At 43.6% G+C, this 26946-nt stretch overlaps 2 protein-coding genes across 3 annotated transcripts; one reads left to right on the top strand and one right to left on the bottom strand.

The window, feature by feature from the left end:
• The first annotated feature begins 161 nt into the window (after positions 1-161).
• On the top strand, positions 162-19517 carry THEMIS2 (thymocyte selection associated family member 2). Its single transcript, XM_053398447.1, has 6 exons — positions 162-407; positions 6429-6569; positions 9703-9933; positions 11698-12728; positions 15754-15925; positions 17630-19517. Exons 1-6 carry the CDS (start codon positions 314-316, stop codon positions 17725-17727), a joined length of 1767 nt encoding a protein of 588 aa, XP_053254422.1. The 5' UTR covers positions 162-313; the 3' UTR covers positions 17728-19517.
• RPA2 (replication protein A2) lies at positions 19230-26883 on the bottom strand. Of its 2 annotated transcripts, XM_053398456.1 has the most exons (9): positions 26744-26882; positions 24572-24663; positions 23645-23746; positions 23207-23320; positions 22554-22628; positions 21648-21761; positions 21244-21357; positions 19977-20071; positions 19230-19876 (listed from the first exon to the last, which is right to left on the bottom strand). In XM_053398456.1, exons 1-9 carry the CDS (start codon positions 26760-26762, stop codon positions 19792-19794), a joined length of 810 nt encoding a protein of 269 aa, XP_053254431.1. In that variant the 5' UTR covers positions 26763-26882; the 3' UTR covers positions 19230-19791. The 2 variants fall into 2 exon arrangements, with proteins under 2 accessions (XP_053254431.1, XP_053254432.1); XM_053398457.1 differs by lacking the exon at positions 23207-23320 and having other exon boundaries at positions 26744-26883.
• Positions 26884-26946: the final 63 nt, after the last annotated feature.

The raw sequence follows: 26946 nt of genomic DNA, 5'->3' as shown, positions 1-26946 counted from the left end.
TGCATTATGATTTCCTGTCAAACTCGACTACAGTACTTTAAATGGCAATTTGGCCACCAGTAGGATAAGCTCAGGTGACACAGCCCATTTATGTGGTGCACTGTCACCACAATAAGCCACTACCTCTTGTCTGCGTTGCACTTCTTGTTAAGTGCCAAGCATTAAACCCAATATTGGGAAGCCTACCCCTTTAAGACAACCCTTAAAAGAGGAAGTGAAAATCACAGCTGAGCATCCACAGACGCAGCACAGCTGTCCTGCAGAGCAGAAAAGTCTCCCAGACACTGCAGCAGCACTGCCTGCAACAGGAGTTATGGATTCTGTTTCCTTCCACCAGTACATCTGCGATCTGGATCTTTGCTCCTTGCCTAGAGTGGTGAAGATCTGCTCTGGAGTCTACTTCCAAGGTGAGCAACACTGACTGCTTCTGTCTTTGCCGTCAGCAGATTCATCCTAAAGTTGGGAGGCAGGAGAAGACAAGTAATGGAGCTTTTTGAGCATGCTGGTTGTAATTACGGCAAAGCTTGAGTTGCAATCTTAACCCAAAGCCAAGATTGGCCTGGGATGAGAGTCTTGTTATTGGCAGGACGGCATAAGGCCAGCAAGCCCCTTCCAAACTTAGCCCTCCGAGGTCCAGTGCAAGTGTCCCTGGCTGCTTCCCCTCTGCCCAGACCTGCCCAAAGCTGTTAAGATATGCCAGGATTGATTTGCGTAGCCATTACGGGTGAGATGGCCAGTGTGCAGTGTTTGGGGAAGCAATGACTGTGTTGCTCACTGTGAAAGAGTTGTGCGTGAGGACTCCTTCCACAACTATGTCCAAGTGGGGAAGTGGGAACAGGAGACGTCACTGATCTCCCACCCTGCTTTTGGACTTGCCAAAGGTATCTGCTTGCCCACTATGGGAAATGGAAACCTCAGTTCTGATTGACCCGAGCTCCTTGAAGAAGACATTGGCATGTTTTTTTTCCTGTTCTTATCAACAAATTGACGGTATATGTCAATCAGTGACTGCTAGCCAATAGCAGCAAAAGGGGACTGCCATGTTCAGGGAAAGTATACCTTGAAATGTTTGTTGCTGGCAAGCGAAAATGGGAGAGGGCTGTTGCTTTTGTGTGGGCCTGTTTGTGGGCTTGCCAGAGGCATTTGGTCGGCCGTTGTGAAGAACAGAATGGTGGACTAGGTCAACCTTTTTTTCTGTCTTCTGAGGGCTCTTCTTACCTTCCTAAGTGACTTGAGCAAGGCTGTTCCTGGATGTCATCAGGAGCCATGGTGCAGCATTTATGCAACAAATTTACTTGGGAGAATGGAAGGTCAAGGTTAATGAATAGAGCTCCATTGCTAGCACTATAGAACAGTGGTCCCCAAGCCTTTTCCTTCCATGGACCACTTGCCATGGGCTGGCTAGATGCACAGGAGGTGGTGGGAGGCAGCAGCTGTGGGGAACCCCCAAGGGAAGAAGGCTCAGAGCCCAGGGATTGGCGGTGGGATGACCAGGAGTGGCCAGAGGCAGAAGAGGGAGCAGACTGGGAGGAGGAGGTGTTGGAAGCTGAAGAGGTAACAGGGTTTAGTGAACAGGAAGAGTCTGTGACAGAGAGCAGTTCAGAATCGGAGGCGGAAGTGGAGGCTGGAGAGGAGGGGGGCCTAGGGGCAGCAATGAGTCAGGGTGGTTAAGAAGCTGGATCTTGAAGTGGCATGACTTGACTTGATTCTGTGTATCTGAAGAAGTGTGCATGCACACGAAAGCTCATACCAAGAACTAACTTAGTTGGTCTTTAAGGTGCTACTGGAAAGAAAAAAAATTTTTGTTTTGACTATGGCAGACCAACATGGCTACCTTTCTGTAACTTGACTTGATTTGATTTATTTTATTTTATTTCTATGCCGCTTTTCATTCACATAAACTTCAAAGTGGCTTACAATGAATAACAGAACAGAACATCACAAATACAACACAAATCATATAAAATAATTAACAAATCATCAGTAAAACAATTACTGTCTATAAAACACTATTAACAAAACAACTAAAAAAATAAGCTAAACAACACAATTACAGCATTCACAATGCACTACAGCATTCATAATCTATAAAACAATATTAACATTAACAAAATAGCAACTAAAAAATAAGCTTAAGTTTTGTTGAATTCACACACCCACACTCCCCACCCCCATGACTAATAATCTTCCACTCTGTTCAGTTCGTGAAAAGACATCTGCAGATAATGCTTCTAGGGCTTGTTGGTGGGGCAAGGCAGGTGGAAAACCCCATTGCCCGATGACCAGCACAAAGTCTTTCTCCTCCACATTTCAGGCTATATATGTATACTAAGTAGAAAAATGGTGTTAAGACACCAAAAGCATCCAATGAGCTTCTGCCTGAACATTGCATTCTGATGCCACAATTTGGGAGGAGGAGAACATGCAAGCTTTTAAAAAGATATATGTAATGATAATCTTCTTAGCCTCAAAGTTTTATTGGAGTAAATTTGGAAAGTGAAATAAAACATTAAGAGATGGCTAAGATGGTGTTAAGATACTGTTTTGACGGAATAAAAGTTTTGCTATTATGACCAATGTTGTTAAGACACCTTTATAATTGACACAATTTTGAAAAATGGAAGTGTCTGTGTCACAAAAATCACGTGTGCAATTACATCAGTGTTTTGGAGAAAGTAAGAAAAATAAAAGTTTGAAGAAAGAAACACGTTTTCAGCAAATATGTGTGAGTCTAGAGTGTGTGGGGATTCCAAGTGTATCTTAGATTTTATTTTATTTTTAAATGGTGTGCGTTTGTGGCATGCATGCTATTTGAAACTGCTGCTCAGGGTTCCGCTTTGTTGTTTCCTGCTGACTTGTTTACTTTGCCCGCTTTTTTATCAGAGCCTTTATCTGATCCTCCAGACCTTTGTGCTGAATGTGGATAGGGCTAAAGCAGAGATTGCCCATGATTGCCTTCCTGATGTTGCTGGACTACAACTCCCATCATCCCAGACCACTGGCCATGCTGGTTGTGGATGATGGGAGCTGTAGTCCAACAATCTCACTGGAGGGCACGTCATTGATTATCCCTGGTCTAAAGTGGTACTCATGTGCGGAGACCTTGAGACCAGGGCTTTGCTTTCTCACTTCATTCTCTCTCACACTGATTCAGCCAGGGCTTCTGTGTTGTCTCCTGTACTGAATCCTGTTTTATCTGTATGGGTGGGTAAATCTGTCAATTTTGGTTCTCTCTCTCTCTCTCTCTCTCTCTCTCTCTCTCTCTCTCTCTCTCTTCATTCTTAAGTTCAGTCCTTCAAAGATCCAAATTGCTTTGAGAATTTAACTTATTTAAGTCCTTATTTACAGACGCTTCAGGTTACAGACACTTCAGGTTACAGACTCTGCTAACCCAGAAATAATACCTCAGGTTAAGAACTTTGCTTCAGGATGAGAACAGAAATTGTGCAGCGACAGCACAGCGGCAGCGGGAGGCCCCATTAGCTAAAGTGGTACCTCATGTTAAAAACAGTTTCAGGTTAAGAATGGACCTCCAGAATGAATTAAGTTCTTAACCTGAGGTACCACTGTATGCACATTTTTGCAAAGCAATTTCTCCTTATATAATGCATTTTTGGATGTAATCGTAATTAATGTGCACACTTCACCCATATGCTGCCTTGCGGGACCTCTTCGGGAAAAGAAAAGCCTAAGGAGTAAAACCTACTCAAATCCAAAATGGAGTCCCTAAGATGGCTGGATGGCGTCTGTCCACCTCCTTCCAGCAACTCCTGCAGCCAAGTTGGTGCCACATCAGCAAGGCTGAGGGGGGTAGATCATGTTGTCAAGGCAGCCCAGGACCTCCATACAGTGGTACCTCGGGTTACATACGCTTCAGGTTACACATGCTTCAGGTTACAGACTCCGCTAACCCAGAAATAGTGCTTCAGGTTAAGAACTTTGCTTCAGGATGAGAAGAGAAATCGTGTTCTGGCAGCATGGCGGCAGCAGGAGCCCCATTAGTTAAAGTGCTTCAGGTTAAGAACAGTTTCAGGTTAAGTACGGACCTCTGGAATGAATTAAGTACTTAACCTGAGGTACCACTGTATATACTGCCTATATGTGTGCCTTGCAGAGTTCACTTTGGTTCTGCTAATGCAACAAAAACAAAGTGAGAGGCAGACATTACTGGTCTCTGCAGCCACAGCAAGCGCTGCGATTCTCCACTGATTTGACTTCACCCCTGGAGGCAACACTCCATTGTCTTTCGAGACAGATTCTAACAACAACCCATATGCATTTTTGCAAACATTGCACGGTTGAACTGCATTGCAACATTCTGTGAAGTATGAATTTTGAAAAAGGGCTGTTTCAGTTTGTGTATTGTTTTGGACACTGAAAATTGGTAGTATGCATTTCAGATTATTTCTCCCCCATCCCTAATTATATTGGGCTTTTTCTTTCTTTGGGCTGAGCATGGAAGATATTGAGGGAAGCTATAAAGCAGAAGGGCGAAACTACACATATTGCGTCAGAGGAGTTGAAAAGTAGGAACTGGCGATGTTACCGGGAAGACAAAATAGATTGGGTATGTGAAATCAGGAAGTTCTTGTGACAGATTGCAGAGCCTTGGTTTAAAGGAGGGCAAAGCTAAGCAAAGCTAAGCTACCCTTCGGAGTTGCTTGTATGGGTGTGGGAACAGCAGGAGGCTGGTTTATTTCAGGCCCGGTCGGCTTTCCCCTTTCTCTCCCCTACTAAACAGACAGCAGAAAGTGGCATAGAGTTGTGTGCATTGACGAATGCTCAGAATAGAGAATACCAACTTGAGGATGGCATGTATACAAATTAGGAACATGTAAATTGGAAAGGCTAAAAGCATCATAAAGAACTTGGAGGGTTGGTTTTTAAAAAAACAAGCAGCGTACAAATTTTATGAGAGAGAGAGAGAGAGAGAGAGAGAGAGAGGAAGATGTGAATCAAGGTTTAATATCTGCAAAGGACTCAGATTTCATTGGTCTCATGCAGGGGTCAGCAAACTTTTTCAGCAGGGGGCCGGTCCACTGTCCCTCAGACCTTGTGGCGGGCAGGACTATATGGGGGGGGGGGGTTTGAACCAATTCCTATGCCCCACAAATAACCCAGAGATGCATTTTAAATAAAAGGTCACATTCTACTTATGTAAAAATAACACTGATTCCCGGACCGTCTGCGGGCCGGATTGAGAAGGCAACTGGGCCAGATCCGGCCCCCAGGCCTTAGTTTGCTTACCCATGATCTCATGCTTTCAGGGATCATTTCCATAGTACTGAGCTAGGGAAGTCTGCTTCAAGGTTATGGGGCCCGTGATTGGTGGCTGGGAAAAAGGATATTGAGCAAAATGGGGTTAGATGGGGCAGGCAAGGAAAAATGGAAGAAAAGAGAAGAAATGGAAGAATAAAAATGGAAGAAAGAGTGGGAAGGTGTGCTGGTTTTAGTCACTTGATTCTGGTCTGTTAGGGCAAGGGAGCACTGGCCTGAATCATCGCTCACCTGTGTGGCTTTTTACTTCTATCCAGTCCAGAATCTTGAGGCTGGCTCTGAGTCAGACACACACCTGTGCCTTCCCTTCCCTCATTTGGATTCTGCATGCACTTGATGAAGCAGATGTAGGCTACCTCTTTTCCAAGGGGCATTAAAAAGAGGAACAAAGAATGCTATTTGAACAGATTTGTTTCCCCCCCCCCCCACTCCCAAACCTGTAAGGAAAAGTTGCATTATTTCTCCCACCTAGAGTGGCTGTGTGCCCTACTTCTATCTAGGTTAATAATAATAATAATAATAATCTGATCTTATAATAATAATACTTAGCATTTGTAGAATGCTTTTCATTACTTTTTAAAATCTTTACAGCATTCCTGAAAGGTAGGACAATACTGCTATTCCCAACATTAGAGAGAAGAGAGGGGGCTCCTAAAACTGAGAGACAGTAGCTCTTCAAAGTACCTCCCTGGATTTGAACTAGGAGCACCACAGCTCTGGTCCTACACTCTACCCACTAGACCATATTGTCTTTAGTTATGTTTTTAAAGTAATTTTTAAAAACATTATTATTATTTATTATAAATTACTTTAATAATGGCTGAATTTTTGAGTTCTGTCCATGTAGAAAGACTAGGCCATTATAAAGAGATTTAGTGGTTCTTAATTGATCAGTGATGTGGTAGTGTTGTATTGTATTATTTATGCAAATTGATTTCCTCTGGAGTTACAGATCTGACTGGGACAAACCTTGTTATGCTGAGCTCGTATTTTGCACAATTTGTATACGGTGTCTGTTTGATAATGTGTGGTTTGCTATGCCTAATAAAGGATATTTGATGATGACTAATGTTTTTACAGTATTGTCTTTTTAACCACCCTGCTAGCAGTTTGGCTTCCTGAATACTAACTAAGACCTCCACTTTCTCCAGGATCTGTTTATGAAGTCTCTGGCAATGAATGCTGCTTATCAACAGGAGATCTGATGAAAATTATTGATGTTCAGCTGCAGAACATCTCCTGCAAGAATGTGGAGAATGGGCACATATATGAGCTGCCGCTGGATTTTAAAGGTATGTGCATTGTTTGCTTGTTTGATTAAATTTGTACTCTGTCCTTCAGCTGAAGGTTCCCATGCTCTCAAGGCAGTTTACAATACAAAAAAGTGTCCTCTGCCCTAGTAGTGCCCACAGTGGAATTTTCACAGATCATGGGTCTAGCATGTGAACCTTCCTGCATGACTGCGTGTGTGTGGATTTTTTACGTTTACTTTTACAGTGGACTTCCGCTGGAACACACGACTCGTGAGCCACTTCTGCTTCCAGTCTCTCCTTATATATAACTTAACATACATGATGTCATATATAATGTCAGGTGCTTTGGGCAGGTAGGCATGGTTTGGCTGAAATTGCATTTTGTTTAGTTAGTTATAACAGCATTTATAAACCCACCCACTTGTAGAATATTAAGGCTGTGTACAGCAATACAAAAACACATTTCAAAAGAAGTATGAAACAATTCATGAAAATGACTGGCTACTCAAGAAAATATTAAACAAGGGCATGGTCCTGTCAGCAGAAAAAAGGAGTTTTCAAGAGACGCCTCGAAGAGTAAGGCAAGGATAGAAATTTAGTGACTCAGAAGGAAGGCACATATTAAGAGAACAGACACCAGGAAGTGGCTTAGCAGAAACAGTATCGAGACAGAGAAGAGGGACATGGGACAAGTGACACCAAATTCCCGACTGGTTAAGACAAGCTGTGGCTCTATAATGTGGGCAACAGCTGCCATCGCTGCTCTGGATGACCTCAGTGGATTTATACAGTGGCGTAGCGTGGGTTGTCAGCACCCGGGGCAAGGCAAGTAATTTGCGCCCCCTAACCCGTGGATTTTAGCAGGGGGCAGAGAGCTGCGAGTGCGAGCGCCCCCCCCCCAGATGTTGCGCCCGGTGCGGCCGGCCCCCCCTGCACCCCCCACGCTACGCCACTGGATTTATATCCCAGCCAGATGGGCGCAATATAAATTTTTAAAAAGTGTTGTTGTTGTTGTTATGGGTGGCCAGTGCAGATGTCTTAGCAGAGGTGTTGCATGCTGTCAGCCATCTGCCCTGATCTAGCTGTTGCACTCTGCCATACATTGGGCCGTAGTTCAGCAGTAAAGCGTGGGCTTTGCATTCAGGCCCCAATTTTCATTCCTGGCATCTCCAGGCTAAAGGACCGGGACTTCTGGTGCCATTAACTCTCTCCTCATCAAACTTCACAACAATATGAATCACATGAATCCTCTCGTAGGGCAAGGAAACAGAAGAGCCTGGTGCTTTTTCTCTCGGGAGTGAATATGTCATCTGCAAGAGCAGGATTTGCCAGGGGTTTAGAAGACAAGGCAGGACCTGGCACACAATCACTTTGTTAGTGTTATGTACTGAGTTGAATAGGATCCAAAAGGCAGCAGTCTGATTGGTCCTAGAACAATAGGATCCAAAAGGCAGCAGTCTGATTGGTCCTAGAACAATAGGATTCAGAATGCAGCAGTCTGATTGGTCCTAGAACAATGCAGCAGTATGATTGGTTGGCAGGAACTACCCAATCATGCTCCAGATAGAAGTGAATCCACAACCTGATTGGCTTACAGTAGAATTCCGGAATTAGCCAATCATGTGCAGCCCATTGTGTAAATAATGTATATAAAGCAGATACTTTGAGGGGACATTCATTCATTCCTCCTCACCACTATGAGCTGAATAAAGAGCATGAAATCACTTTGCGACTCTGAGTATATTTCAGTTAGGTAGACCAGGCTCAGGCTGCATATACACACCATACATTTAAAGCAAATAATATTGGGAGCTGTAATTTGTTGAGGGTGCTGGGACCGGGAGTAACTACCATTCCCATGATTCTCTGGAGGAAGCAATGTACTTTAAATGTACACTGGGCCCCTCCTGATCACCTGTTTATTCAGCATTCAATGTAATGTACCTGCACAGAGTTTATACTTGGACACGGGTGCCGACACGCCCTACTTCCACTGGTGAGAGGCACTATTTAGTGGGCTGTTGCTGGGACCTGACACCCACCCACCAACTTTTTTTTCTTAACCCTCTGTTTTGTGCAGGTTCGATATATCAGAAAACCTGTTCCCTATTTAAAAAATGGTCTACCTGCATGCATGGCCACAATGGACATTAGGTTCCTGGAATAGAGAGGGTGAAGAAGTACAGTACTAATTGTGGAAAGGAGACAAAAACAGTGTGTGTGAATGCATCCCATCAAGTACCACCCACAGGTGTGAATGGGAAAGACTGAGATTTGAGTTCAACCGAAAGTGCTTGTGTGTGGATGATGGTGCACAAAAGCCCATGTGAATTAACACTCCGGCGTGTACACAGCTCTTGCCTTGTACTTTATTGCTTTAGAAATAGCTTGTAATGAAAGTGGTGTGTATAGGGCTGTCATATGTTTTGCTTTACACGGAACAGTGCCAGGAACAGGTGGTGCAGGACTCTCCTCCTGACACTGCCATTGCTGCTGCATACCTTCAGAAGACATCTGAAGGCAGCCCTCTTTAGGGAAGCTTTTAATGTTACCACTGTATTTTAATATTTTGTTGGAAGCCGCCCAGAGTGACTGGGGAAACCCGCCAGATGGGCAGGGTATAAATAATAAATTATTATTATTATTTATTTATTTATTTATTTATTTATTTTATTACCTAATGCAGCAAGGCAATGGTGAGGTTGGGGCAGTGCAGACCACCAGCGGAAGCACCCGACTGTCTCTGCTGCTGTACCAGCCCTGCCTGCAACCTCGCCATTGTCCTGCCCCATCCAGGTAACCTGGTGTCAGGCAGGCGGCCACGACTCACCACACTGGCCATTCCTCTCTTTGAAGGGCTGTTCAGTCCAAGTCTAGTTTAAAGATCAAGAGCCCTATGAAGAGAGAGCAGCAGACTTGGAGTTGCCCATAGTCAGACTGAGCAGTCGCATAAGCTACCTGGTCTTTCCTGCTATGGTGAGATCGTACTGTATTCCTATCAAAGCAATAGGAATTACTTATAATTTGGCATCTGTACATATAAATTAGCACATGAAGTTGCTATGCAAATCGGTGTCCTCTCCATCACCGCCACCCTGGCAATTTGCAGGTGGCCCCTTCTCAGGATGTAGCTACTTAAAATAACAACTCTAATTTTGCATACCCCACCCAGGTCTTTTTCAGCCCAGTTCAGAACTGCCGCATGGAGCAAAGAGGAAATCTTTCTCTCGGGACTCTCCCTTCCGCAAGGACAAGTTTTTGGACTGCCAACAGCCACAGCGCTACACGATCCAGGAGGTCCTGCAGTCAGCAGTCTTGCGGCGGAAGAGGCTAACCTGCCCGGAAATTGGCAAGAGTGAGGTCCAGCTCCACCCAACATATAAAGTGAAAGCGATAATGCATTGTAAGTATAGACTGAGCTGCGGTTTCCTCTAGGCTGGGAAGGCGTGGTGGAGGGAAGAGCGTGATTTGGTTTGCCTTTGCAAGGTGAGGTGCGTATGTACGCATCTACCAAAATGTCTGCTTGGGGAACATACCTTCCTGGTAGGGCACCTGCTTTGCACATGGGAAGTTCCAGGTTCAGACTCCGATATCTCCCTGCTTAAAGAATCTGATAGCAGGCGATGGGAAAGCCCATGCCATTTAGGGGTTACAAAAATGGTTGCTGTGTGAAATTCAATTCAGTTCCACCCTGAAAGGCAAACCTATCTAACTGGCACTCTCTGGAGAAATAGGCAAACTGAAACACAACCATCCTTCAAAATTCACAAGTCTCCAAATTTTGCAGTGCAGCTCTCCAGCCAAGTAAATGTATACAAAAATTTATATACTAGGGCAAAATCAGCATAAATATTCGCAGACGAGTGAAAAGCACATACAAATGCATTCTTTTGGGGGAAACTGTTTAGCAAAAATGCGTATATTAGTGAATACAAATGTGTATATTAGGAGAAAATCGCACTACAATGCTGATAAATTTTCATGAGGACTCTTTAAAAAGGAATCAAAAGTTGATGCAGCGATAGGGAAAGCTGACCTTAACACTGCTGAAATTAGAGAGAGAAATTAAGAAGCAGATTTGCTGTTCTTGCCACCAGTGCTCAAGAATTTTGGTGCATGTGGCGAGTTCTACAAAGACAGAGAGATACAGAGATGGTTTCCATATTGATGCCATTTGCAGATCCATCTGAGTACAGCCATAGCAGCAGGTGATGGGATTCCCCTGTAGACTCTGGAATGCCACTGATAATGAGTGTGGGCACTCATTATGAATCTACGCTTCTATGAGTCTATGTCACAGGAAGTTTCCTTATCCCATATCAGGCCATTGATTCATCTAGCTCAGTACTGTCCACACTGACTGGTAGCAGCTCTCCAGGATTTCAGGCAAGAGATGCCAGGGACTGAAGTCGAGAGACATTCTGCATGCAAAGCAGATGCTCTTCGGTGATCTAAGGTCCTTACCCTTCTGACTGCTGTGAGGCAGGTGGGTACAAAAAGCAGGCCTCCATTTTAGTCATGGCACTGATGCTTTGGAATGCCCTCCCCAAGGAAACCACCCTGGACCCATCGCCATATACATTCCACCAGCTGGTTGTAGCACAGCTCTTCTGGGAGGCTTTTGGGAACTGAGTTTGATGGCCAATATATTTCTGCCACTGGGATTGTAGTATGCATCTGCTGCCTGTTTCATGGTACAGTGGTACCTTGGTTCTCAAACATAATCCGTTCCTGAAGTCCGTTCCAAAACCAAAGCGTTCCAAAACCAAGGCACGCTTTCCCACAGAATGTAATGCAAAACGGATTAATCCGTTCCAGACTTTTAAAAACAACCCCTAAAACAGCAATTTAACATGAATTTTACTATCTAACAAAACCATTGATCCATAAAATGAAAGCAATAAATAATGTACTGCACAATCAATCAATCAGTAGCTGAACTGGGTTCCACACAGTCACAAAAACAAAACGAAAAGAGCCGCAGAAACAAAAACGCAAAATAAATAGCAGAATAAATATATATATAAAGTTAAGTCCCCTCTCCTTTAAGCCTTCCACCCAACTTCCAAAGATAGCTTCCACAGGATGTCTCAACTGATGGTCGGGTTCCTGTTTGTGGGAATCTTTCCCAGGGCTCTTAATGACCATGTGGTGCTTATTTCTCCAGTTCGAAATGACGTTGTGCAAATCAACTCTACCCTGGATGTAGAGGTGGTCGACGTCACCAAGGAGTCGCGGCACATCCACTTTATTAAGCCGCTGATGCTCAGCGAGGTTCTGGCAATGGAGGAAGCCCTGCCAGCGGAGGCAGAGATCCTTGAGGCCCCAGAGAGCCTGCCAGTCTTCCAGAGCAACTGGTTCACCCATCTACAGAAGGGCTGCCAGATTCACATCCACAGCAAGTCCTCGGCTTGGAGGGTCCTGGCCTCTTCCCGCAAAGGCAAGACCCGGACCTGCTACTTCCTCCTCTCCAGCAGCTACCAAGGCCGCTTTCGCCGATGCCCACGCCGATTTAGCTGCACTTCGGAGCTGGCCCTCAGTTTAGCCACAGCCAAGAAACTGCAGGTCGTTGTCACCAAGGACTGTGAGAGCAGCGAAGGGGAATTTCCTTTGTTCAGTGTAGGAGACCGGCTAGAGGTGCTGTGGGTCACGAGAGCCAAGAAGCCTTCAGCCATGGACATGCTTGTGTGCTGCAGGGACAATGGAGATGAGGACAGAGAGCAAATCCATGTGCCCCTGTTCCTGGAAGCTGGCTTTGTAGAGGATGTCCGTGACAGCCGGAAATATACCATCTCTGAGGCAGTGGAGCACCTGCAGCTGCCCTGTGAGGTCAAGGTGCTTAGCACTGACTGTGCCTCTGATCCTCTAGGCTGCTCCTCTCTCCTGACCCTGGAGACCAGGATCGACTTGCAGTTTCTCACCATCAGCCTGGCTAAGGAGCCAGCTCTCACCTTTGACATTCCTCCGCAGTGGTTGGACATGTCTCTCTTCTTCACTGGAGGGCCAGCAAAGGCCACCCCTCCCACTTCCAGTCCGGCGGTGGAAGAGTTGACAGAGGCCTTTTATTATCGTTTGCTAAAGTTACTCCCCAGCAATGCATCAGCACCTCCGAGACCTCCAAAGCGAAAGGACTCCAGGTGCAACATGGACCTCAGAAAGGCCAAAGGAGGAGAGAAGAATGCAGCAGAAACATCTAAGGTAATAAGGAATATGGGAGAATTAGAGAAATACAGCAGGGGCAGGATGTGTTCGTGCAAAGCATTAAATACTAGGCCTGGAACCGTTTAGTCAACTATAGTGGTACCTTGGCTTAAGAACAGCTTAGTTTATGAACAACTTGGATGAAGAACACTGCAAACCCGGAAGTGGGTGTTTTGGTTTGTGAACTTTACCTTGGAATAAGAACATGTTTTGCTTCCTGTTGAGTGTGTTCCATTTGTAAATTGAGTCCCCTGCTGCTATGAGAAAGCACACCTTGGTTTAAGAACGCTTTGGTTTAAGAACGGACTTCCGGAATGGATTAAGTTCGTAAACCAAGGTACCACTGTAATGCATTTCCAAAAAACTGACTGATGAAAGAGGTGCCACTGATTGAATTTATTATTTCGGTCACAGACCAGTTCCAGCCCACAGTATCAAGGAAGTCATTAAACACGATAGGGATACATTTGAATTTGCAATTAGGTATAGCAGGGACAATACAGATATAGCAAGTTAAAAAATATATAAATTAAAACTTGGCCACTAAAATATAACCTAAAATTATCATTTACTTAATCATTATGATAGCACAGCTTGTTGCCACTGCTTAATAAGCCAGCAAGTTTTTAAACAAAGAATACTTATTTGTATTTTGTGGCCTTAAAAGTTTATAGATTGCAGGTATCTCAGAAGAGGCATTCTTTCATTTGGGAATGCTTCTTCTAAAATTGTGTCTGCTACGACACAGGTACACATAATCTAAAAATGAATAAAGATAACCCTCACTCGTTCAGAACCAGTTTCATCATATTGAAAGATTGGGAAAGCCAAATTGTGTGCTGTCCCTAGGAACAGACAAAATAGTACTGATGTAAGGGCAGAACAATTTCCAAACCTAGTTATGTCTCCCAACAAGTTGTGCCTTTTGATTCCCCTCTTCCATTTGTTCAACTTCTGAATAGCTTTTAAAAAATTGTATAGGTGGCCCATTTCATGACTTGCATGCATGAGTTGAATGAATGATTAATTCCTAACACAAGGTGCTAACTTTGCATGCATGGATCTAATCACAATTGTGCTCGTCCCCTGCCACCCACTGATTTGTTAATTGGGCATGAATATCATGGACGCGGGTGGCGCTGTAGGTAAAACCTCAGTGCCTAGGACTTGCCGATCGTATGGTCGGCGGTTCGAATCCCCGCGGCGGGGTGAACTCCCGTCGTTCGCTCCCAGCTCCTGCCCACCTAGCAGTTCGAAAGCACTCTTAAGTGCAAGTAGATAAATAGGGACCGCTTTATAGCGGGAAGGTAAACGGCGTTTCCGTGTGCTGCGCTGGTGCTGGCTCGCCAGCTGCAGCTTCGTCACGCTGGCCACGTGATCCGGAAGTGTCTTCGGACGGCACCGGCTCACGGCCTCTAGAGCGAGATGAGCGCGCAACCCTAGAGTCGGACACGACTGGCCTTTACCTTTACCTTTTATCATTTTTCCAGTGAATTAAAAAAGAAAGAAAAGGAATGTTAGTACAACATTGGCCATGCAGGTCAGAGTTGCCAACTTGACAAAATAAGATGAAATGTTTGTGTTATTTATCTCAGCTGTTGAGGGGATAGCTGAGTAGACAGAAGGTGGCACGCTAGAGCACCATCTGGTTAAGACTTAGAATAATGGAATCATACAATCATAGAACCATAGAGTTGGATGGGACAAAAGGGATAATCTAGTCCAACCCCCCACAATGCAGGAATCTCAACTAAAGCATTCATGGCAATGTTCACCCAACCTCTGCTTAAAAACTTCCAGGGAAGTAGAGTCCACAACCTCTCAAGGGAAACCGTTCCACTGTCTAACAGTGTTTACGCTCAGAAAGTTCGTTCTGACTTTCTGACAGTACAGAGGATGGCAGGGTAGATGGCTCAACACAATAAACAGGAATGGTCCAACAACAGTTATGCAAAGTAATAACTTCAACCCCTGTAAGGCCATTTGAAGTCCAGGAAGTACAGTGGTACCTCTGGTTGCGAACGGGATCCGTTCTGGAGGCCCATTCGCAACCTGAAAAGAACGCAACCCACATCTGAGCATGCGCAGGTCACGACTCGCCGTTTCAGCAAATGCGCGTGACATCATTTTGTGCGTCTGCGCATGCGCAAGTGGCGAAACCTGGAAGTAACCCTTTCTGGTACTTCTGGGTCACTGTGGGACGCAACCTGAAAACGCGCAACCTGAAGCAAACGTAACATGAGGTATGACTGTAATACACATTACTATCTTAAGCATCCACCCCTGATAAGACCATTCAGTTAAGTGTAAAATTAACTAACTACACAGGAGCCCTACCTCAACCCCACCGCCTTGCTTCCTGAGCCAGACACCCACTTCCCACTTTGGCACTCTAGGAGGGCACTTTCCACAAAATCCAGCTCTGCCCTCAACTATTAACACACTGCTAAAAGATTCTTCTTAGCCTGCTAGCCTCTGCTTATTTACTGTGCAGTAGCTTATCCCACAGGGACGTGGGTGGCACTGTGGGTTAAACCACAGAACCTAGGACTTGCCGATCAGAAGGTTGGTGATTTGAATCCCCGCAACGGGGTGAGCTCCCGTTGCTTGGTCCCTGCTCCTGCCAACCTAGCAATTCGAAAGCACGTCAAAGTGCAAGTAGATAAATAGGTACCTCTCCGGCGGGAAGGTAAACGGTGTTTCCGTGTGCTGCTCTGGTTCGCCAGAAGCGGCTTAGTCATGCTGGCCACATGACCCGGAAGCTGTACGCCAGCTCCCTCGGCCAATAAAGCGAGATGAGCGCCGCAACCCCAGAGTCGGCCACGACTGGACCTAATGTTCAGGGGTCCCTTTACCTTTACCTAGCTTATCCCACTGGCTTCTGAAGCAATCATTAAGTTTCCTTCTTAAAGACAGAAGTTAAGGGCTGGGTTTTGAGTAGGTTTGTTAAACTCGTCTTAGCATCTTAAGATATAAATTGCCTTCAGGGGAAAAAAATACTTGTTCTGTTTTCCTGTACCAGTTACCTTCTGGCAAGTCAAGCAGCACATCTAGAGAGCCTGCAAAACTTCCCTTCTCTGGACCTAAGCAAACAGGCGCAAGTGGGAGTGTCCTGAACAATCTTAATGAGTACACCATGGAATGCGAACGTCAAAGATTCCAGGAGTGTTCTAAACCCGAGAAACAAACCACAGGTATAATGACTTTTTGCTTGTGAACAACTACAGTAGGGGTGGGGAACCTTGTTCAGCCCAAGGGCCAAAGGAAAAAGTGGGTGGAGCAATGAATACTTTGTTGAGTAAGCTAGCTTCTACACACATTCCTCATTGTCTTCCATCCAGGAAAGCAAGTCATTTATCAGTTCAAGGGTACACTCCAGCCAAGCAAAAACACTCAAGGGCGTATGAAGCTAGCCTAGAGAGGGCTCTGGCCTGGGTAGCTTGCCCAGAGCCAGACAGTAAGCCTTAGAGGGCTGCATTTGGCCCCTGGGCCTGAGGTTCCCCAGCTCTGAATTACAGTGAAGGCACTGAACATATCAAACCAATCAAATTCTCCCTAGATCTCCCAAATCATTAGCTCAGTATTCTCTGGAAAGGGGAGCAAACAGGCTAAGTGGGAAAGGGACCATAACTCAAAAGAGCATATGCTCTTGTCAATCCCGGTTAGCTGCAGTTAAAAGATCACATAGCAGATGACGTGAAAGACCCTAGTCAGAATAGATGGATTGGGAGCACAGGGGTGCAGTTTGCCAGACTAGCACAGATGTTGAGAAAATGAGGATCAAAGTCCAAGAAGAGGCTGAATGCTAGTACTTTTAATGATGAATATCATTGCAAGACTGAATCAATTAGAAATGCCAATGGTTTAGAAATTGAACCTATGAAATCAGATTACTCCCAAGAAATTATGAAAAGGATGGACACACCTTAACAAGTAAACTGTTCCAATTGCACCTGTATTCAATAAGGGGAAACCTTGTGCATCAGAGATTAGAATGGAGTTTTAAATTATAATGTAGTTTAGCAGCAAGGAATCTTAGAAATTAATGAAATCAACAGTAGAGGTCTTCACCTGCAAGTCCCTGGATATCAACACTAGGACAACAGAATAAGTAGATAAAAATGATTTGTATTAATTGCATGACTCCCTTCAGTGTATTGATGGTAGAGTACTGGACATAGCCTGAGAGAGACCTGGCTTCACATTCTTGCTGAGGCAACATTATCCTTCTTCACCTGCCTCAGTGTTATAAAATAATTTACCTATTTATGCTTGTGGGGAATAGTGAGTGAAGTTCCTGCTGCAGGAATCTGAAGGCCTAAGTTCATGCTGGGTGTATGGGTGTCAAACTCATTTTTTTAGGCTCATATGGCAAGCGATCCTTATATGCCTCTTTAAACATCGCTGTCAACATTCAGATTTGAAAATAAGGGATCAGCAGCCTCACCTGTCCCGGGGAGTCTACGGGATATCTAACAATCTGGGATAGCAGTGGGAAATGACACTGAAATAAGGGAATTTCCCGCAAAAAAGGGAAGGTTGACAGCTATGCTCTTTAAATCATGATCCAAGGTCCTGTGTTATATTTCCTGTCTGAACTGCCAACTAGCTAGACTAGGCAAGACACAGCCATTTCTACAGTGATGCTTCCTTTGTGAAAATCTCACCTGACTCATCAAACAATCCTACACAGCAGGTCAATGTGCAGTTAATGCAGAACACTTGAGGATATAGAATAAATTGCCCTGCAATGACTTTTTTACATTTTCTTTTGCTGCCTTCAGTAAGTTGTTGCTTGATTTGAAGTGTGTATTATTATTATTTTTTTATGCTACCTTTCAGAATGCGAAAGTACCATAGTGGGATATAATAAATATTTTACGTGAATTATTTTTCAGGCACAGCTTTCAGTGATGATTCGGATCATGACTATGAAGAAGTTAAGGAGGTTTATGAAATGACTTCCGAACTGCAAAGAGCTGTTATTAAACACTGAGATACCTGTCTACAAAGCCACAGTGCTAGGCTAGGTCTTTCGTTCCCCACTTCCATGGTCAGAGCCACTTCAGGAATGAGGGGAATTCTGTATTTTTAAGCAAACAGATCAACTTTACACTTCCTGGACTAATACACCAATCAGAATGTCATACTGCACACTTCACCGAATTTATGGACCCTGAGCTCAAATACATATTCAGATAACCATGTTCAGAGGTTCTAGTTACAGGTAGGTAGCAGTGTTGGTCTGCCATAGTCAAAACAAAATAAAAAAAATTCCTTCCAGTAGCACCTTAGAGACCAACTAAGTTTGTTATTAGTATGAGCTTTCGTGTGCATTCGTGTTCAGAGGTTGATGTAGAAATGGGTTAAGAATGGACTTGCGAAAGAACACTTGTGAAATTACACCAGAAACAGATTTGTCCATCCCTAGGCCACTATAACAAGCTGCTTGTTCTTTTCCCATTATTTTTGCCCAGCAGCAGCCTTGCTTTTGAGCCCAGTGCCAGGAGAGACTGTGTGCGACTGTAATTATAACTTCCAAGCCCCAAACTGGCAGACCATGACCACTTTCTCCATTCTGAAGAAAGCACAACATATGAAATGTGGTCTTTAGAGCCTCACGTGTCCTTATGCTTTACCTAAAGGAAGTCTGGTTCCAAAATAAGTCACCAGCACTGCAAGGAATCAACATTACCAAAGACCACCCAGGGTGAAGAAACTGCAATCTCCTTGTTTCAGGAGACTTAGCTTTGGCAACAAAGAGGGTTTTTAAGAGTACTGTCGCCTGTCCCCACCCTTACAGTAAAATGAGGACCTGAAGTTAGGCTAGAATAAGGTTACCAGATGTCCCCATTTCCGGGGGACAGTCCCCAGATTTACCAATCAGTCCCCATACAAAATCCATTAAAGTTGGAAAGAGTCCCCAGATTCATCGGGAAAAAAATGTGGTAACCTTAGGCAAAAAGCAACCATGCCAAACACAATGCAGTACATAGAAACTATAAGGGGTCCCTCCTATCTGGGCTGCCAGACTCCCTTGGAGATGACATATTTCTGGGGCCTAAGAGCTACCATTAAAAAAAAAGTGCTAAAGCATAAAATGATATGGGTCTGCAATTCAAATGCAGCTGTTTTTTACCAGTGTACTGGGAACACAAATATGTTAAGGGTTTCAACATAAGACTTTTGCCTATTTCAAAACTGCACAGTTGCATTTGCATTGTGTATTGACAACGGTCTATTTTAGCGTAACTAAAATGCAAGTGGTGGTTAAATTTTGAGGCTTGACTGACTTTTTTTTTTTAATGTCACTGAATCACTTTTTATGCCACACTAAAAAAAGCCTAGCTTTTAGATCTTATCAGTACTGCAGTAAAATATATATGCCACGCTTGATTCCAGAGTCCCCCAGACCGAGAAGTTCCCCACCCTTGCATTAGCTATATATAGTAATTGCATGATCAACTATTCTCAACAAAAGACAAAGAAACACTGATGCAAAATAAAAATAGCTTTATTGAGATAGGAAATATTTCTTGAAAAAAGGCTACTTGGCATTCAAAGTGCAGTGGGGAACAGACGTGTTCAGAATTAAAAAATATATAACTCTAAGCATTTTTCTTCTACCTATAGAGAAATCTGACATGCCATTTCCAAACCATGGCAACCAGTCAAGGGTCACAGCTGGGTGGAGTGATCACTTCCAAAATTGCCCAAAATATAACACGATCAAAGACTTATAAGTTTGTATGTTCTTCCCATCAAGCCCATTTTTCTCTTCTGAAATACATACACTTGCTTGGGTATCCTTAATACTATTATAAATTTGTGCACTACTTATGTCTATCCAGAACAGTAAGTTCACCATCAACAGATAAAGATACTACCTTCTATAAATGTACAGCTTGTTGTCACTTCTGCATTATCATCTGATGGTTGATCTGGGCAGAAACCACTTATTCCATAACAGTCAAATTCAAAGGTCACTTCAGCTCAGTTAAGATATGATGATCTTGGTCTAACAGTTTACTAGACCAAGGTATTATATCTAAACAAAGCATTAATCGGCATCTGTAGATTTAAAGTGTTCATCATCAATAGTGGAATAGATATGTCCCTCGCTGCTAAGAAATTCAACAGCTTTCCTGGAAAAGAGAACAAGAAATAAAAGATCCAATTGGAAAATTGAGATAAACACTGGGTAAGTTCTCCTTTCAAAAGCCTAGGCTGCCTATATATACGTACTTCAGTGTTGGCAGATTAATACTACGCAACTGGGACTGCAGATCCTGAAGACTTATCCCCTCAGCAGATGTGGAGCTTTTAATCAAATTCAGAATCTTGAACAGAAAGAAATAAAACAGTGTTACCCAAACACAAATAGCAGTGCAGTATAGACTTCCAAGACTAATATTCGATCTGCTTTAAGAAATACGTTCAATGCACATCACAATTTTAAGAATGTTATTCCTCCTGTTGTCATGATGAACATAACTGCTGAAATTCTAAACAGAGGTGTAGCAAAAGCAAATCAACTTTCAGCAGTGGAATAATATACTAACTTTAACTGATAATAAAGAGGTTAAACTACTACTGACAAAGACTACTTGCACATTTTTAGAGAACAATTCAAGGCCTTCCTGTTCAGGAAGGTCTTTAGCAAGCTATGATCCAAACAGGATTTTATTGTGATATTATTCTTTTTATACTATGATGGATGGTTTGGTATTTCATACTATTACTGTGTGTTTGTCACTGTCACATCAAATTATAACATTTTAGCTGATTATATTCATTTTTTTTATTTAGCTGCCTTGATTATTAACAAAAAGACAAAATAGAAACGATCAAAAATAAGTGTTGGAAATATGTATTTTTAACAATAATTTTGCAAAAGTAATTGGGGCATTTTGACAGAATTAATAATTCACATGCTGCTTTCTGTACTTGATCTCAGGGGAAGAACACAGCAAGAAGTGTTTTTACTCTACCTTAAGCAATGTTTATATGAAAAAGAAGCAGCAAGGCCCTAGCTTATGTGAATCTCCTCTGTTGCAATTCAGTTCATTCTTAGGGTTTTGTTTTTGCCAATCAGGGAAGTTCCCCACTTTCTAAACAGCCAACTGTCACTCCTAGAAGGCTGCTTTAGTGTTTTATGTTGCTTGATATCTAATGTTAGTCTTACTCATGAGTAGACCCACTGAAAGGGCTAGTCTTAGCATGACTAGAATTGGTTATCACCCACTGCATTTATGACTAGACTGTACGGCAAATTCCCAAAGTACAATAAATTGTGTGCATGACAAAAACTCAGAAGAGGCAGTCAGACTGCTGCCTCTGTAGATATAGGGGCTGAAAGCAATGAGTTCGAAGCCAGGAGTTTTTATTCTCATTAGAAAAGGCAACAAAAGTGACCCAGATCCCAAGACCTCGGACAAAGCAGTCACTGGAAGACCGAGATACAAGAAATCTGACACGCTGCCCAGAATTGTCCTGTCATCCTTATGCATACCTGAGTTTGGTGTGCTGTGAGCCCACTCACTGGCAAGGCGCCATTTCCTCCATAGCTTGACGTGTTGCCCATCCCCATCAAACCAACTGGTTGCGGCATCTTCACTGACATGGGCTAAGATACATGGAAAAGGAACAACCACCAACTTTGGTTATTATATAATACTACAGGTGTGAAATTAGAAGTTTTAGAACTGGGAAAAAACATTTGAAAGGCAACTACAAGATTCTAAAAGATGGGGTTGTTGGGAGGTTGTCTGTGCCACTGAAAAAGACCCAAGGCCCCTCTGGCTGTGCTAGTGCAAACCTCCTGCTTGCTAACACTTTCTGTGCTGCTCAATCAAATGTTTCAAAGTTGTTTGCCCTCCATGAAAAGGTTAGTGTGCGCCTCGTTTCTACATGTACCATATTGCCTTTTCTGAGGATCATATGGGCATTTACGACTTCAAGCAGGTGCGTGGTAAATTCGTTCATATCTTCAAGCGGCAGGATCTTGAATGCAACCAGGCTCTTCTTGTTCTGTGATAAAGGAAACAAATGACATCTCATTGAACAGTTATTGCCCAGGTATTACTATTATATATTTATTTATACCCTGCCTTTTTCCTGGCAGGGACTCAAGGCAACTTACAGATAAAATGTTAGCTTCTAAATTTTTTACATTAGTGATAGGGGGAAACAAACTTTTTTAAAAAATGTAAATGTGCTCCCTGCTAATTTTAGTGGCATCTTAAAACAATGGTTGAGTGCATTTTCCTAATTATGTTCATGATCTTAAGAAACTTTCCCTCTCCCTTTTAAAGCCAAAGCTTAAATTTTCAGCGTTTGTGGAGGACTAGCCCCACATCTTAAAGAGTCTTCTGCATCCAAGAATACACTGGTAAATGAACCACTACTAATCAACATTTTCGAAGAATTATAATGAATTTGGTACACCAGAAGTTGACAAATCATATTCTCTCTCTAGAGGGAATATTGTTTTCCCATATGCCAAATCCACTTGTTCTGACACTATATTTTATATAGTGGTGAATAAAATGGGGAGGGGTATATTAGGCTTGGAAGCACGTTTTCCATCTCAATGAAGCTAGAGAGTATATACTAATAAACTAAATACAATCCAATTCCCAACAGAGGAGGAACACATTTCAAATTAAGTATCAAGGACTGATTTCACAGGAGCACAGATCCTTCCTACTTGAGTAATTAATAGTCACACAAAAAATGAACAGGACTCTATAGCAAGGCTTAGTCCTTTTGGTGTGTGGGAGGGAAGAGTAATATTAGTAATGGATAATCTTGTCTTCTTACCTGGAAAGATCGCAGATGGCCTAGAACTTTCACATATGTTCCAGGAGGCACCACAACATTCTCACTACCTGCCTCCTGTATAATAAAATTGAGAATAGGATAGTGGTTTCTTGGCCTTTACCAGCAATTTGGTAATCAAACTTGAGAAAAGTGTTTTAACAACCATCATATAGCATACATATAACAATATGGCTAAAGCCATTCAAAACACAATTTCTCACTTTTCCATAATTATGGCACAGTTAGAGAGATGACAGTAGTTTGCATAGTCCAATCAGAAGGGCTCCTCTTGTTTTTATGACTGCTTCCCTACAAGTTTTTCTGCTGCAATGGGTACAAGCAAGAATACATCATTGCCTGATCACAAACCTGTGGAACAATCATGGGCAGGGACTGGACAGACACTAGGCCAAATTAAAAAAAATTGCACCAAATGAAGTTAAATTCTATGTAACTTGCATTAAGAATTCAATCAAGCAAATCTGAACTATTTACCTATTTTAAATTATGTATTCTACTTCTGCTGCACAGGAAAAGGAGGGAAAGGTAAGATGCCAGGCAAGTCTCCTACCACCAAGTCTCCCCAGTTCTAGTCGGGAACTCTAACTATAACATTATGCTGGCTCTCTTAGTTTAGACAAACTGATATTTACATCTGCATCGACCCACTGCCTGACATCCATCGGGGCTGCGGTCATGTCATCCACTTTGTAGAGAATGTTTGTTGGTGCTTTTTCTGCTTGCCTGATTATGCCAACAACAATGACCTGCACAGAGAAACAGATGACATTTCTTACTGACACAACCTCTAGCTTCAAGTTGTATCACGAGCTTAGAAACTATCTCAAGGGCATTTAGTTAAATAATGTAACATTCTATATATTATTAACTAATGCCCACAAATCTATCCACCCCAAATGAATAATAGTTTGCCACAACCAGCAGAAATGTCTCATGACTGAGAAGAATGCTCGATTTAAGGAAGCAGGTAGGGAAATTCTGAGGAGTACTTTAGTAAAACAATCCAGGTGGCACACGACAGATTTCCTTAATCCCAGAACAATATACAGCAGTGTGGCTGGCCAGCTTACCTGTGAAAGCTCAACGTCTCGGACCCTGAAAGCATCATCTACCTGTTCAGCAGAAAGTAACTGGGACACTGTACAGGGAACAATATTTTGTGATCTTGACCTCTGCAAAGACAATATTTTAAAATTTTCATCTTCAGGAACTTGCTCTTTGAAAAGAAAAATATATATTGCAGAGTTCAATTAACAAGTTTTGTTGCAGCTTGAAAAAAATATATACACAGAACAGCAAGAATGCTTAGAGGAAGAAATGAGAAACTTTTATAAAAAATAAGCAAGAGTAGTAAAAGTGTTCTAATTAATTATCATTGTACTGCTATGGATCACTGCAAACAATTAAAATGAATGCATAACAAACTACAAAGCCTGTAAAAATTCCTAAAATATGATCCACAAATAAACTGCCACTAATAGAAATCACAGTTTACCTCTTTCCACATAAATTAAGACTGCCATTATCAAGTTTAAATGTTAAAATGTCAATTTCTAGCTTCGAGAGAATGGGATTTTTGTGGTGCTAACTATTATAACTGTTATACACCAAGAAGCCAGCTATTAAAACCTGCACATAAAATAAACATGCTAATGAGTCATGAGGACCAGTACAGCACAACTGGCCCACACAATACATTTTGCTGCCCAAGGCAAAGAACAAGATAGTGCCCTAGCCCATTCCAAATATAGACACCAATCAGACTAGCAACTGACTCTGATTTCAACAGTGGTGATGGAACAATGTCTGCACTACTACACCCAAGGGCAATAGGTTAGCCTAGGAGCAGCAAATTCAGCTCTGTCCTCAGATGAGGGTAACAAAATGCATTTCATTCTATGAAACCGATATGACAACTCTGTCAGAAGGGAAGCAAATAATAATAATAAAATTTCAGAAGTGTAACGGTCCTCACTTGTTACAGGCAAATTACGTACCGATTTTCTTTCGCCTTGGGTTGCTGAAGGTGATGCAAACCCTCCAGGTGATTGGGTATATCCACTACCACCATAACTATTGTCATAGCCACCTGGGAATGAGATCAGAATAAAAATAAGTTGCAAAGCCATTTTCACAGTTAGGTCTCTGAACTTAAAAAGAGCAAAAGTCATCCAAGTGAATGGAGCAAAATCTATGAAAGAAGTTATAGAAGACTTTAGGGAGACTTGATATACACAAGGATCCTAGAAGCCATTAGTTGCAGCTGCCAAGAAACCCCAAAAAAGCCCATCACACTGTCCTGGTTCACTGATAGCAATAAGCCATGGTCAGAAATAAACCACAGCTTACTCGCAAAACTTGGCTTCACATTACATGTGAACCAGCACCCAATTTTCTTTCCACAAACTGTGGAAGCTAAGGTTTGTTCTTGGCTTATTACTTATAAACAAAGCAGCACTGGTTCATATGCAAAGTTAAACTAAGCTGCATAGCCAGAGGTAGGTGACAAAACACCTGAGCAGAAGGGAAAGAGTTGAAGGCACGGCCCACCAGTCATTTTAACTCACACCTCTGTCTTTGAGGATCACCCGCAACGTTCTCTTCCACACCCAGATAGTGCCCTCTTCCCACTTTGATACACCTTTTACCTCCACCTCGCCAATTCATTAAAATTCAATAAAATCATAGAGCTGGAAGGGACCCAAGGCTCATCTAGTCCAAGCCTCCACAATGCTGGAATCTTAGCTAAAGCATCCATGACAGATGGCCATCCAACCTCTGCTTAAAAACCTCCAAGGAAGGAGAGTCCATACAATTTCATTCAAGTGATGATGAGAATCCTACTGTGACATGGGGTGGTGATTGGGTGGTTTATTATCTTCCCCACCTCCCCCAACTTTGCCTGGCAAAGCCAAGCCATCAGGTGCAGGAACTGAAGCCTCAGAAGTGTATGGAAGAAGGCAACCGAGGAAGAGTCCTCATCCAGAGTCATGGCATTAAGCCACCTAACTCAGTACAGTCCACAATGACTGGTAGCAGCAGCTATCCCGGGTTTCAAGGCAGAGGACCTCTCCCAGCCCTACCTTGGAAGCTGAATGTGGGACCTTCTGCACAGCAAAGCCTTCCCCCAAAGCCATCTCCCTCCCTTGCAGGCATAGCCACCCAGCTGCCGCCACGAAAAGGCCCCTTTGGCCCTACCATCCCAGCACTAAGCATGCTGCAGCAGCAGTGTCAGTGGCCAGCTTCTCCAACAGTACAGCCCCCACCACTGCTCTCTGTAATGCAGGACACGCATTGGTGCTTTCTCTGGGCGTGAACCTAGCAACCCCGCCTAGTGGTTAGGGCAGCCCTGCATAGCCAAATGAACTCAGAATGGAACGAAAGCTACTTCTGGTTGCTTTAAGCAGCCCCTTGGCAACTTGGTCGAGCCGTGTTGAATCTCTTACCCCAATGCACGTGCTTCTGTGCCAATATCTGTGCACCTTTCCACTCTTCCTATTTTGTTAAATGACTTCCCCAATAAAAGAGTCTTAGTTCCCCCAGCAACCTTGTGACTCAGTATCACTAGTTATCTGTGTTGCTCAACGTTTAACAGCTTTTTCCTTATAGGATTAATAATGCAATTAATATTAATAATGAAATGAATGCAATGCAATGTTAAATACAAAGAAGACGTAGGCTGGCTGGTTGCATAAAGGAGGCGCGAAGCTGCTGCACAAATGGTTGTTTTTTGCTTGTGGGGGGAGGGAAGAGGCTTCCTAAAATGTGAGGACGCTGCCTAGTTTACCCATGGTAGCCAGCCGTGGCTCAGGGGTGCCGCCCCAAAACTGCCCCCCTCTATGGACGTAGCCAAGGGGGGAGGACAGGCCCTAAATCATTTTTTTTAAAAAAATAACTCAATGAGGTTCTGCCCCTCCCCCCACGTAAATCCTGCCTGCTCCCGTGCCCCCCTCCCTCGCCGGGGTTTTGCAGGCCTGAGGCGAGGCACGTCGAGGAGACTTGGATTGACTCCCAAACTCTGGGCTTGGAGAAGCGGGGCCCGAGGGAGGAGGGGGAGCCCGAAACCCCCACCCCCACCCCGGGGAAGAGGCTCCGCGGCGTTCCCTGGCCAGCCAACTTCACGGAACGGCGGGTCCCCACAAGCACGGGCACCGCGCGCAGCCGCTCACCGGCACCGCCGAGCCACATGCCGCGAGGAGGAGGAGGAGGAGCAGCGCGCGCCGAGAGAGGGACCGTTGCGGGAAAGCGGCGCCACGAGCTCTTCTTCTTCCTCACCAGGCTCTTCCCCTCTCGCGCCGCCCCACCCCGAGCGCGCCAAACGAGCGCTCAGGATAGGCCAGCCCACTCGGGCGGGCCAATCGAGGAAAGGCAA

This window comes from Podarcis raffonei, chromosome 8 (assembly GCF_027172205.1).
Source record: "Podarcis raffonei isolate rPodRaf1 chromosome 8, rPodRaf1.pri, whole genome shotgun sequence".
In the NCBI taxonomy this organism is placed as follows: domain Eukaryota; kingdom Metazoa; phylum Chordata; class Lepidosauria; order Squamata; family Lacertidae; genus Podarcis; species Podarcis raffonei.
This window is presented reverse-complemented; position numbering and strand designations above follow the sequence as displayed.

What these genes read in the sequence shown, in the direction of transcription:
- THEMIS2 (XM_053398447.1), top strand. Translation starts at nt 314, where the DNA reads ATGGATTCTGTTTCCTTCCACCAGTACATCTGCGATCTGGATCTTTGC. An exon ending in CTCTGGAGTCTACTTCCAAG is followed by an intron (nt 408 to 6,428) that starts GTGAGCAACACT and finishes CACTTTCTCCAG; the next exon opens with GATCTGTTTATGAAGTCTCT. An exon ending in AGTGAAAGCGATAATGCATT is followed by an intron (nt 9,934 to 11,697) that starts GTAAGTATAGAC and finishes TTATTTCTCCAG; the next exon opens with TTCGAAATGACGTTGTGCAA.
- RPA2 (XM_053398456.1), bottom strand. An exon ending in GCCATCTGCGATCTTTCCAG is followed by an intron (nt 21,762 to 22,553) that starts GTAAGAAGACAA and finishes CCTTTATCACAG; the next exon opens with AACAAGAAGAGCCTGGTTGC. An exon ending in TCACAGCACACCAAACTCAG is followed by an intron (nt 20,072 to 21,243) that starts GTATGCATAAGG and finishes TTTCTGTTCAAG; the next exon opens with ATTCTGAATTTGATTAAAAG.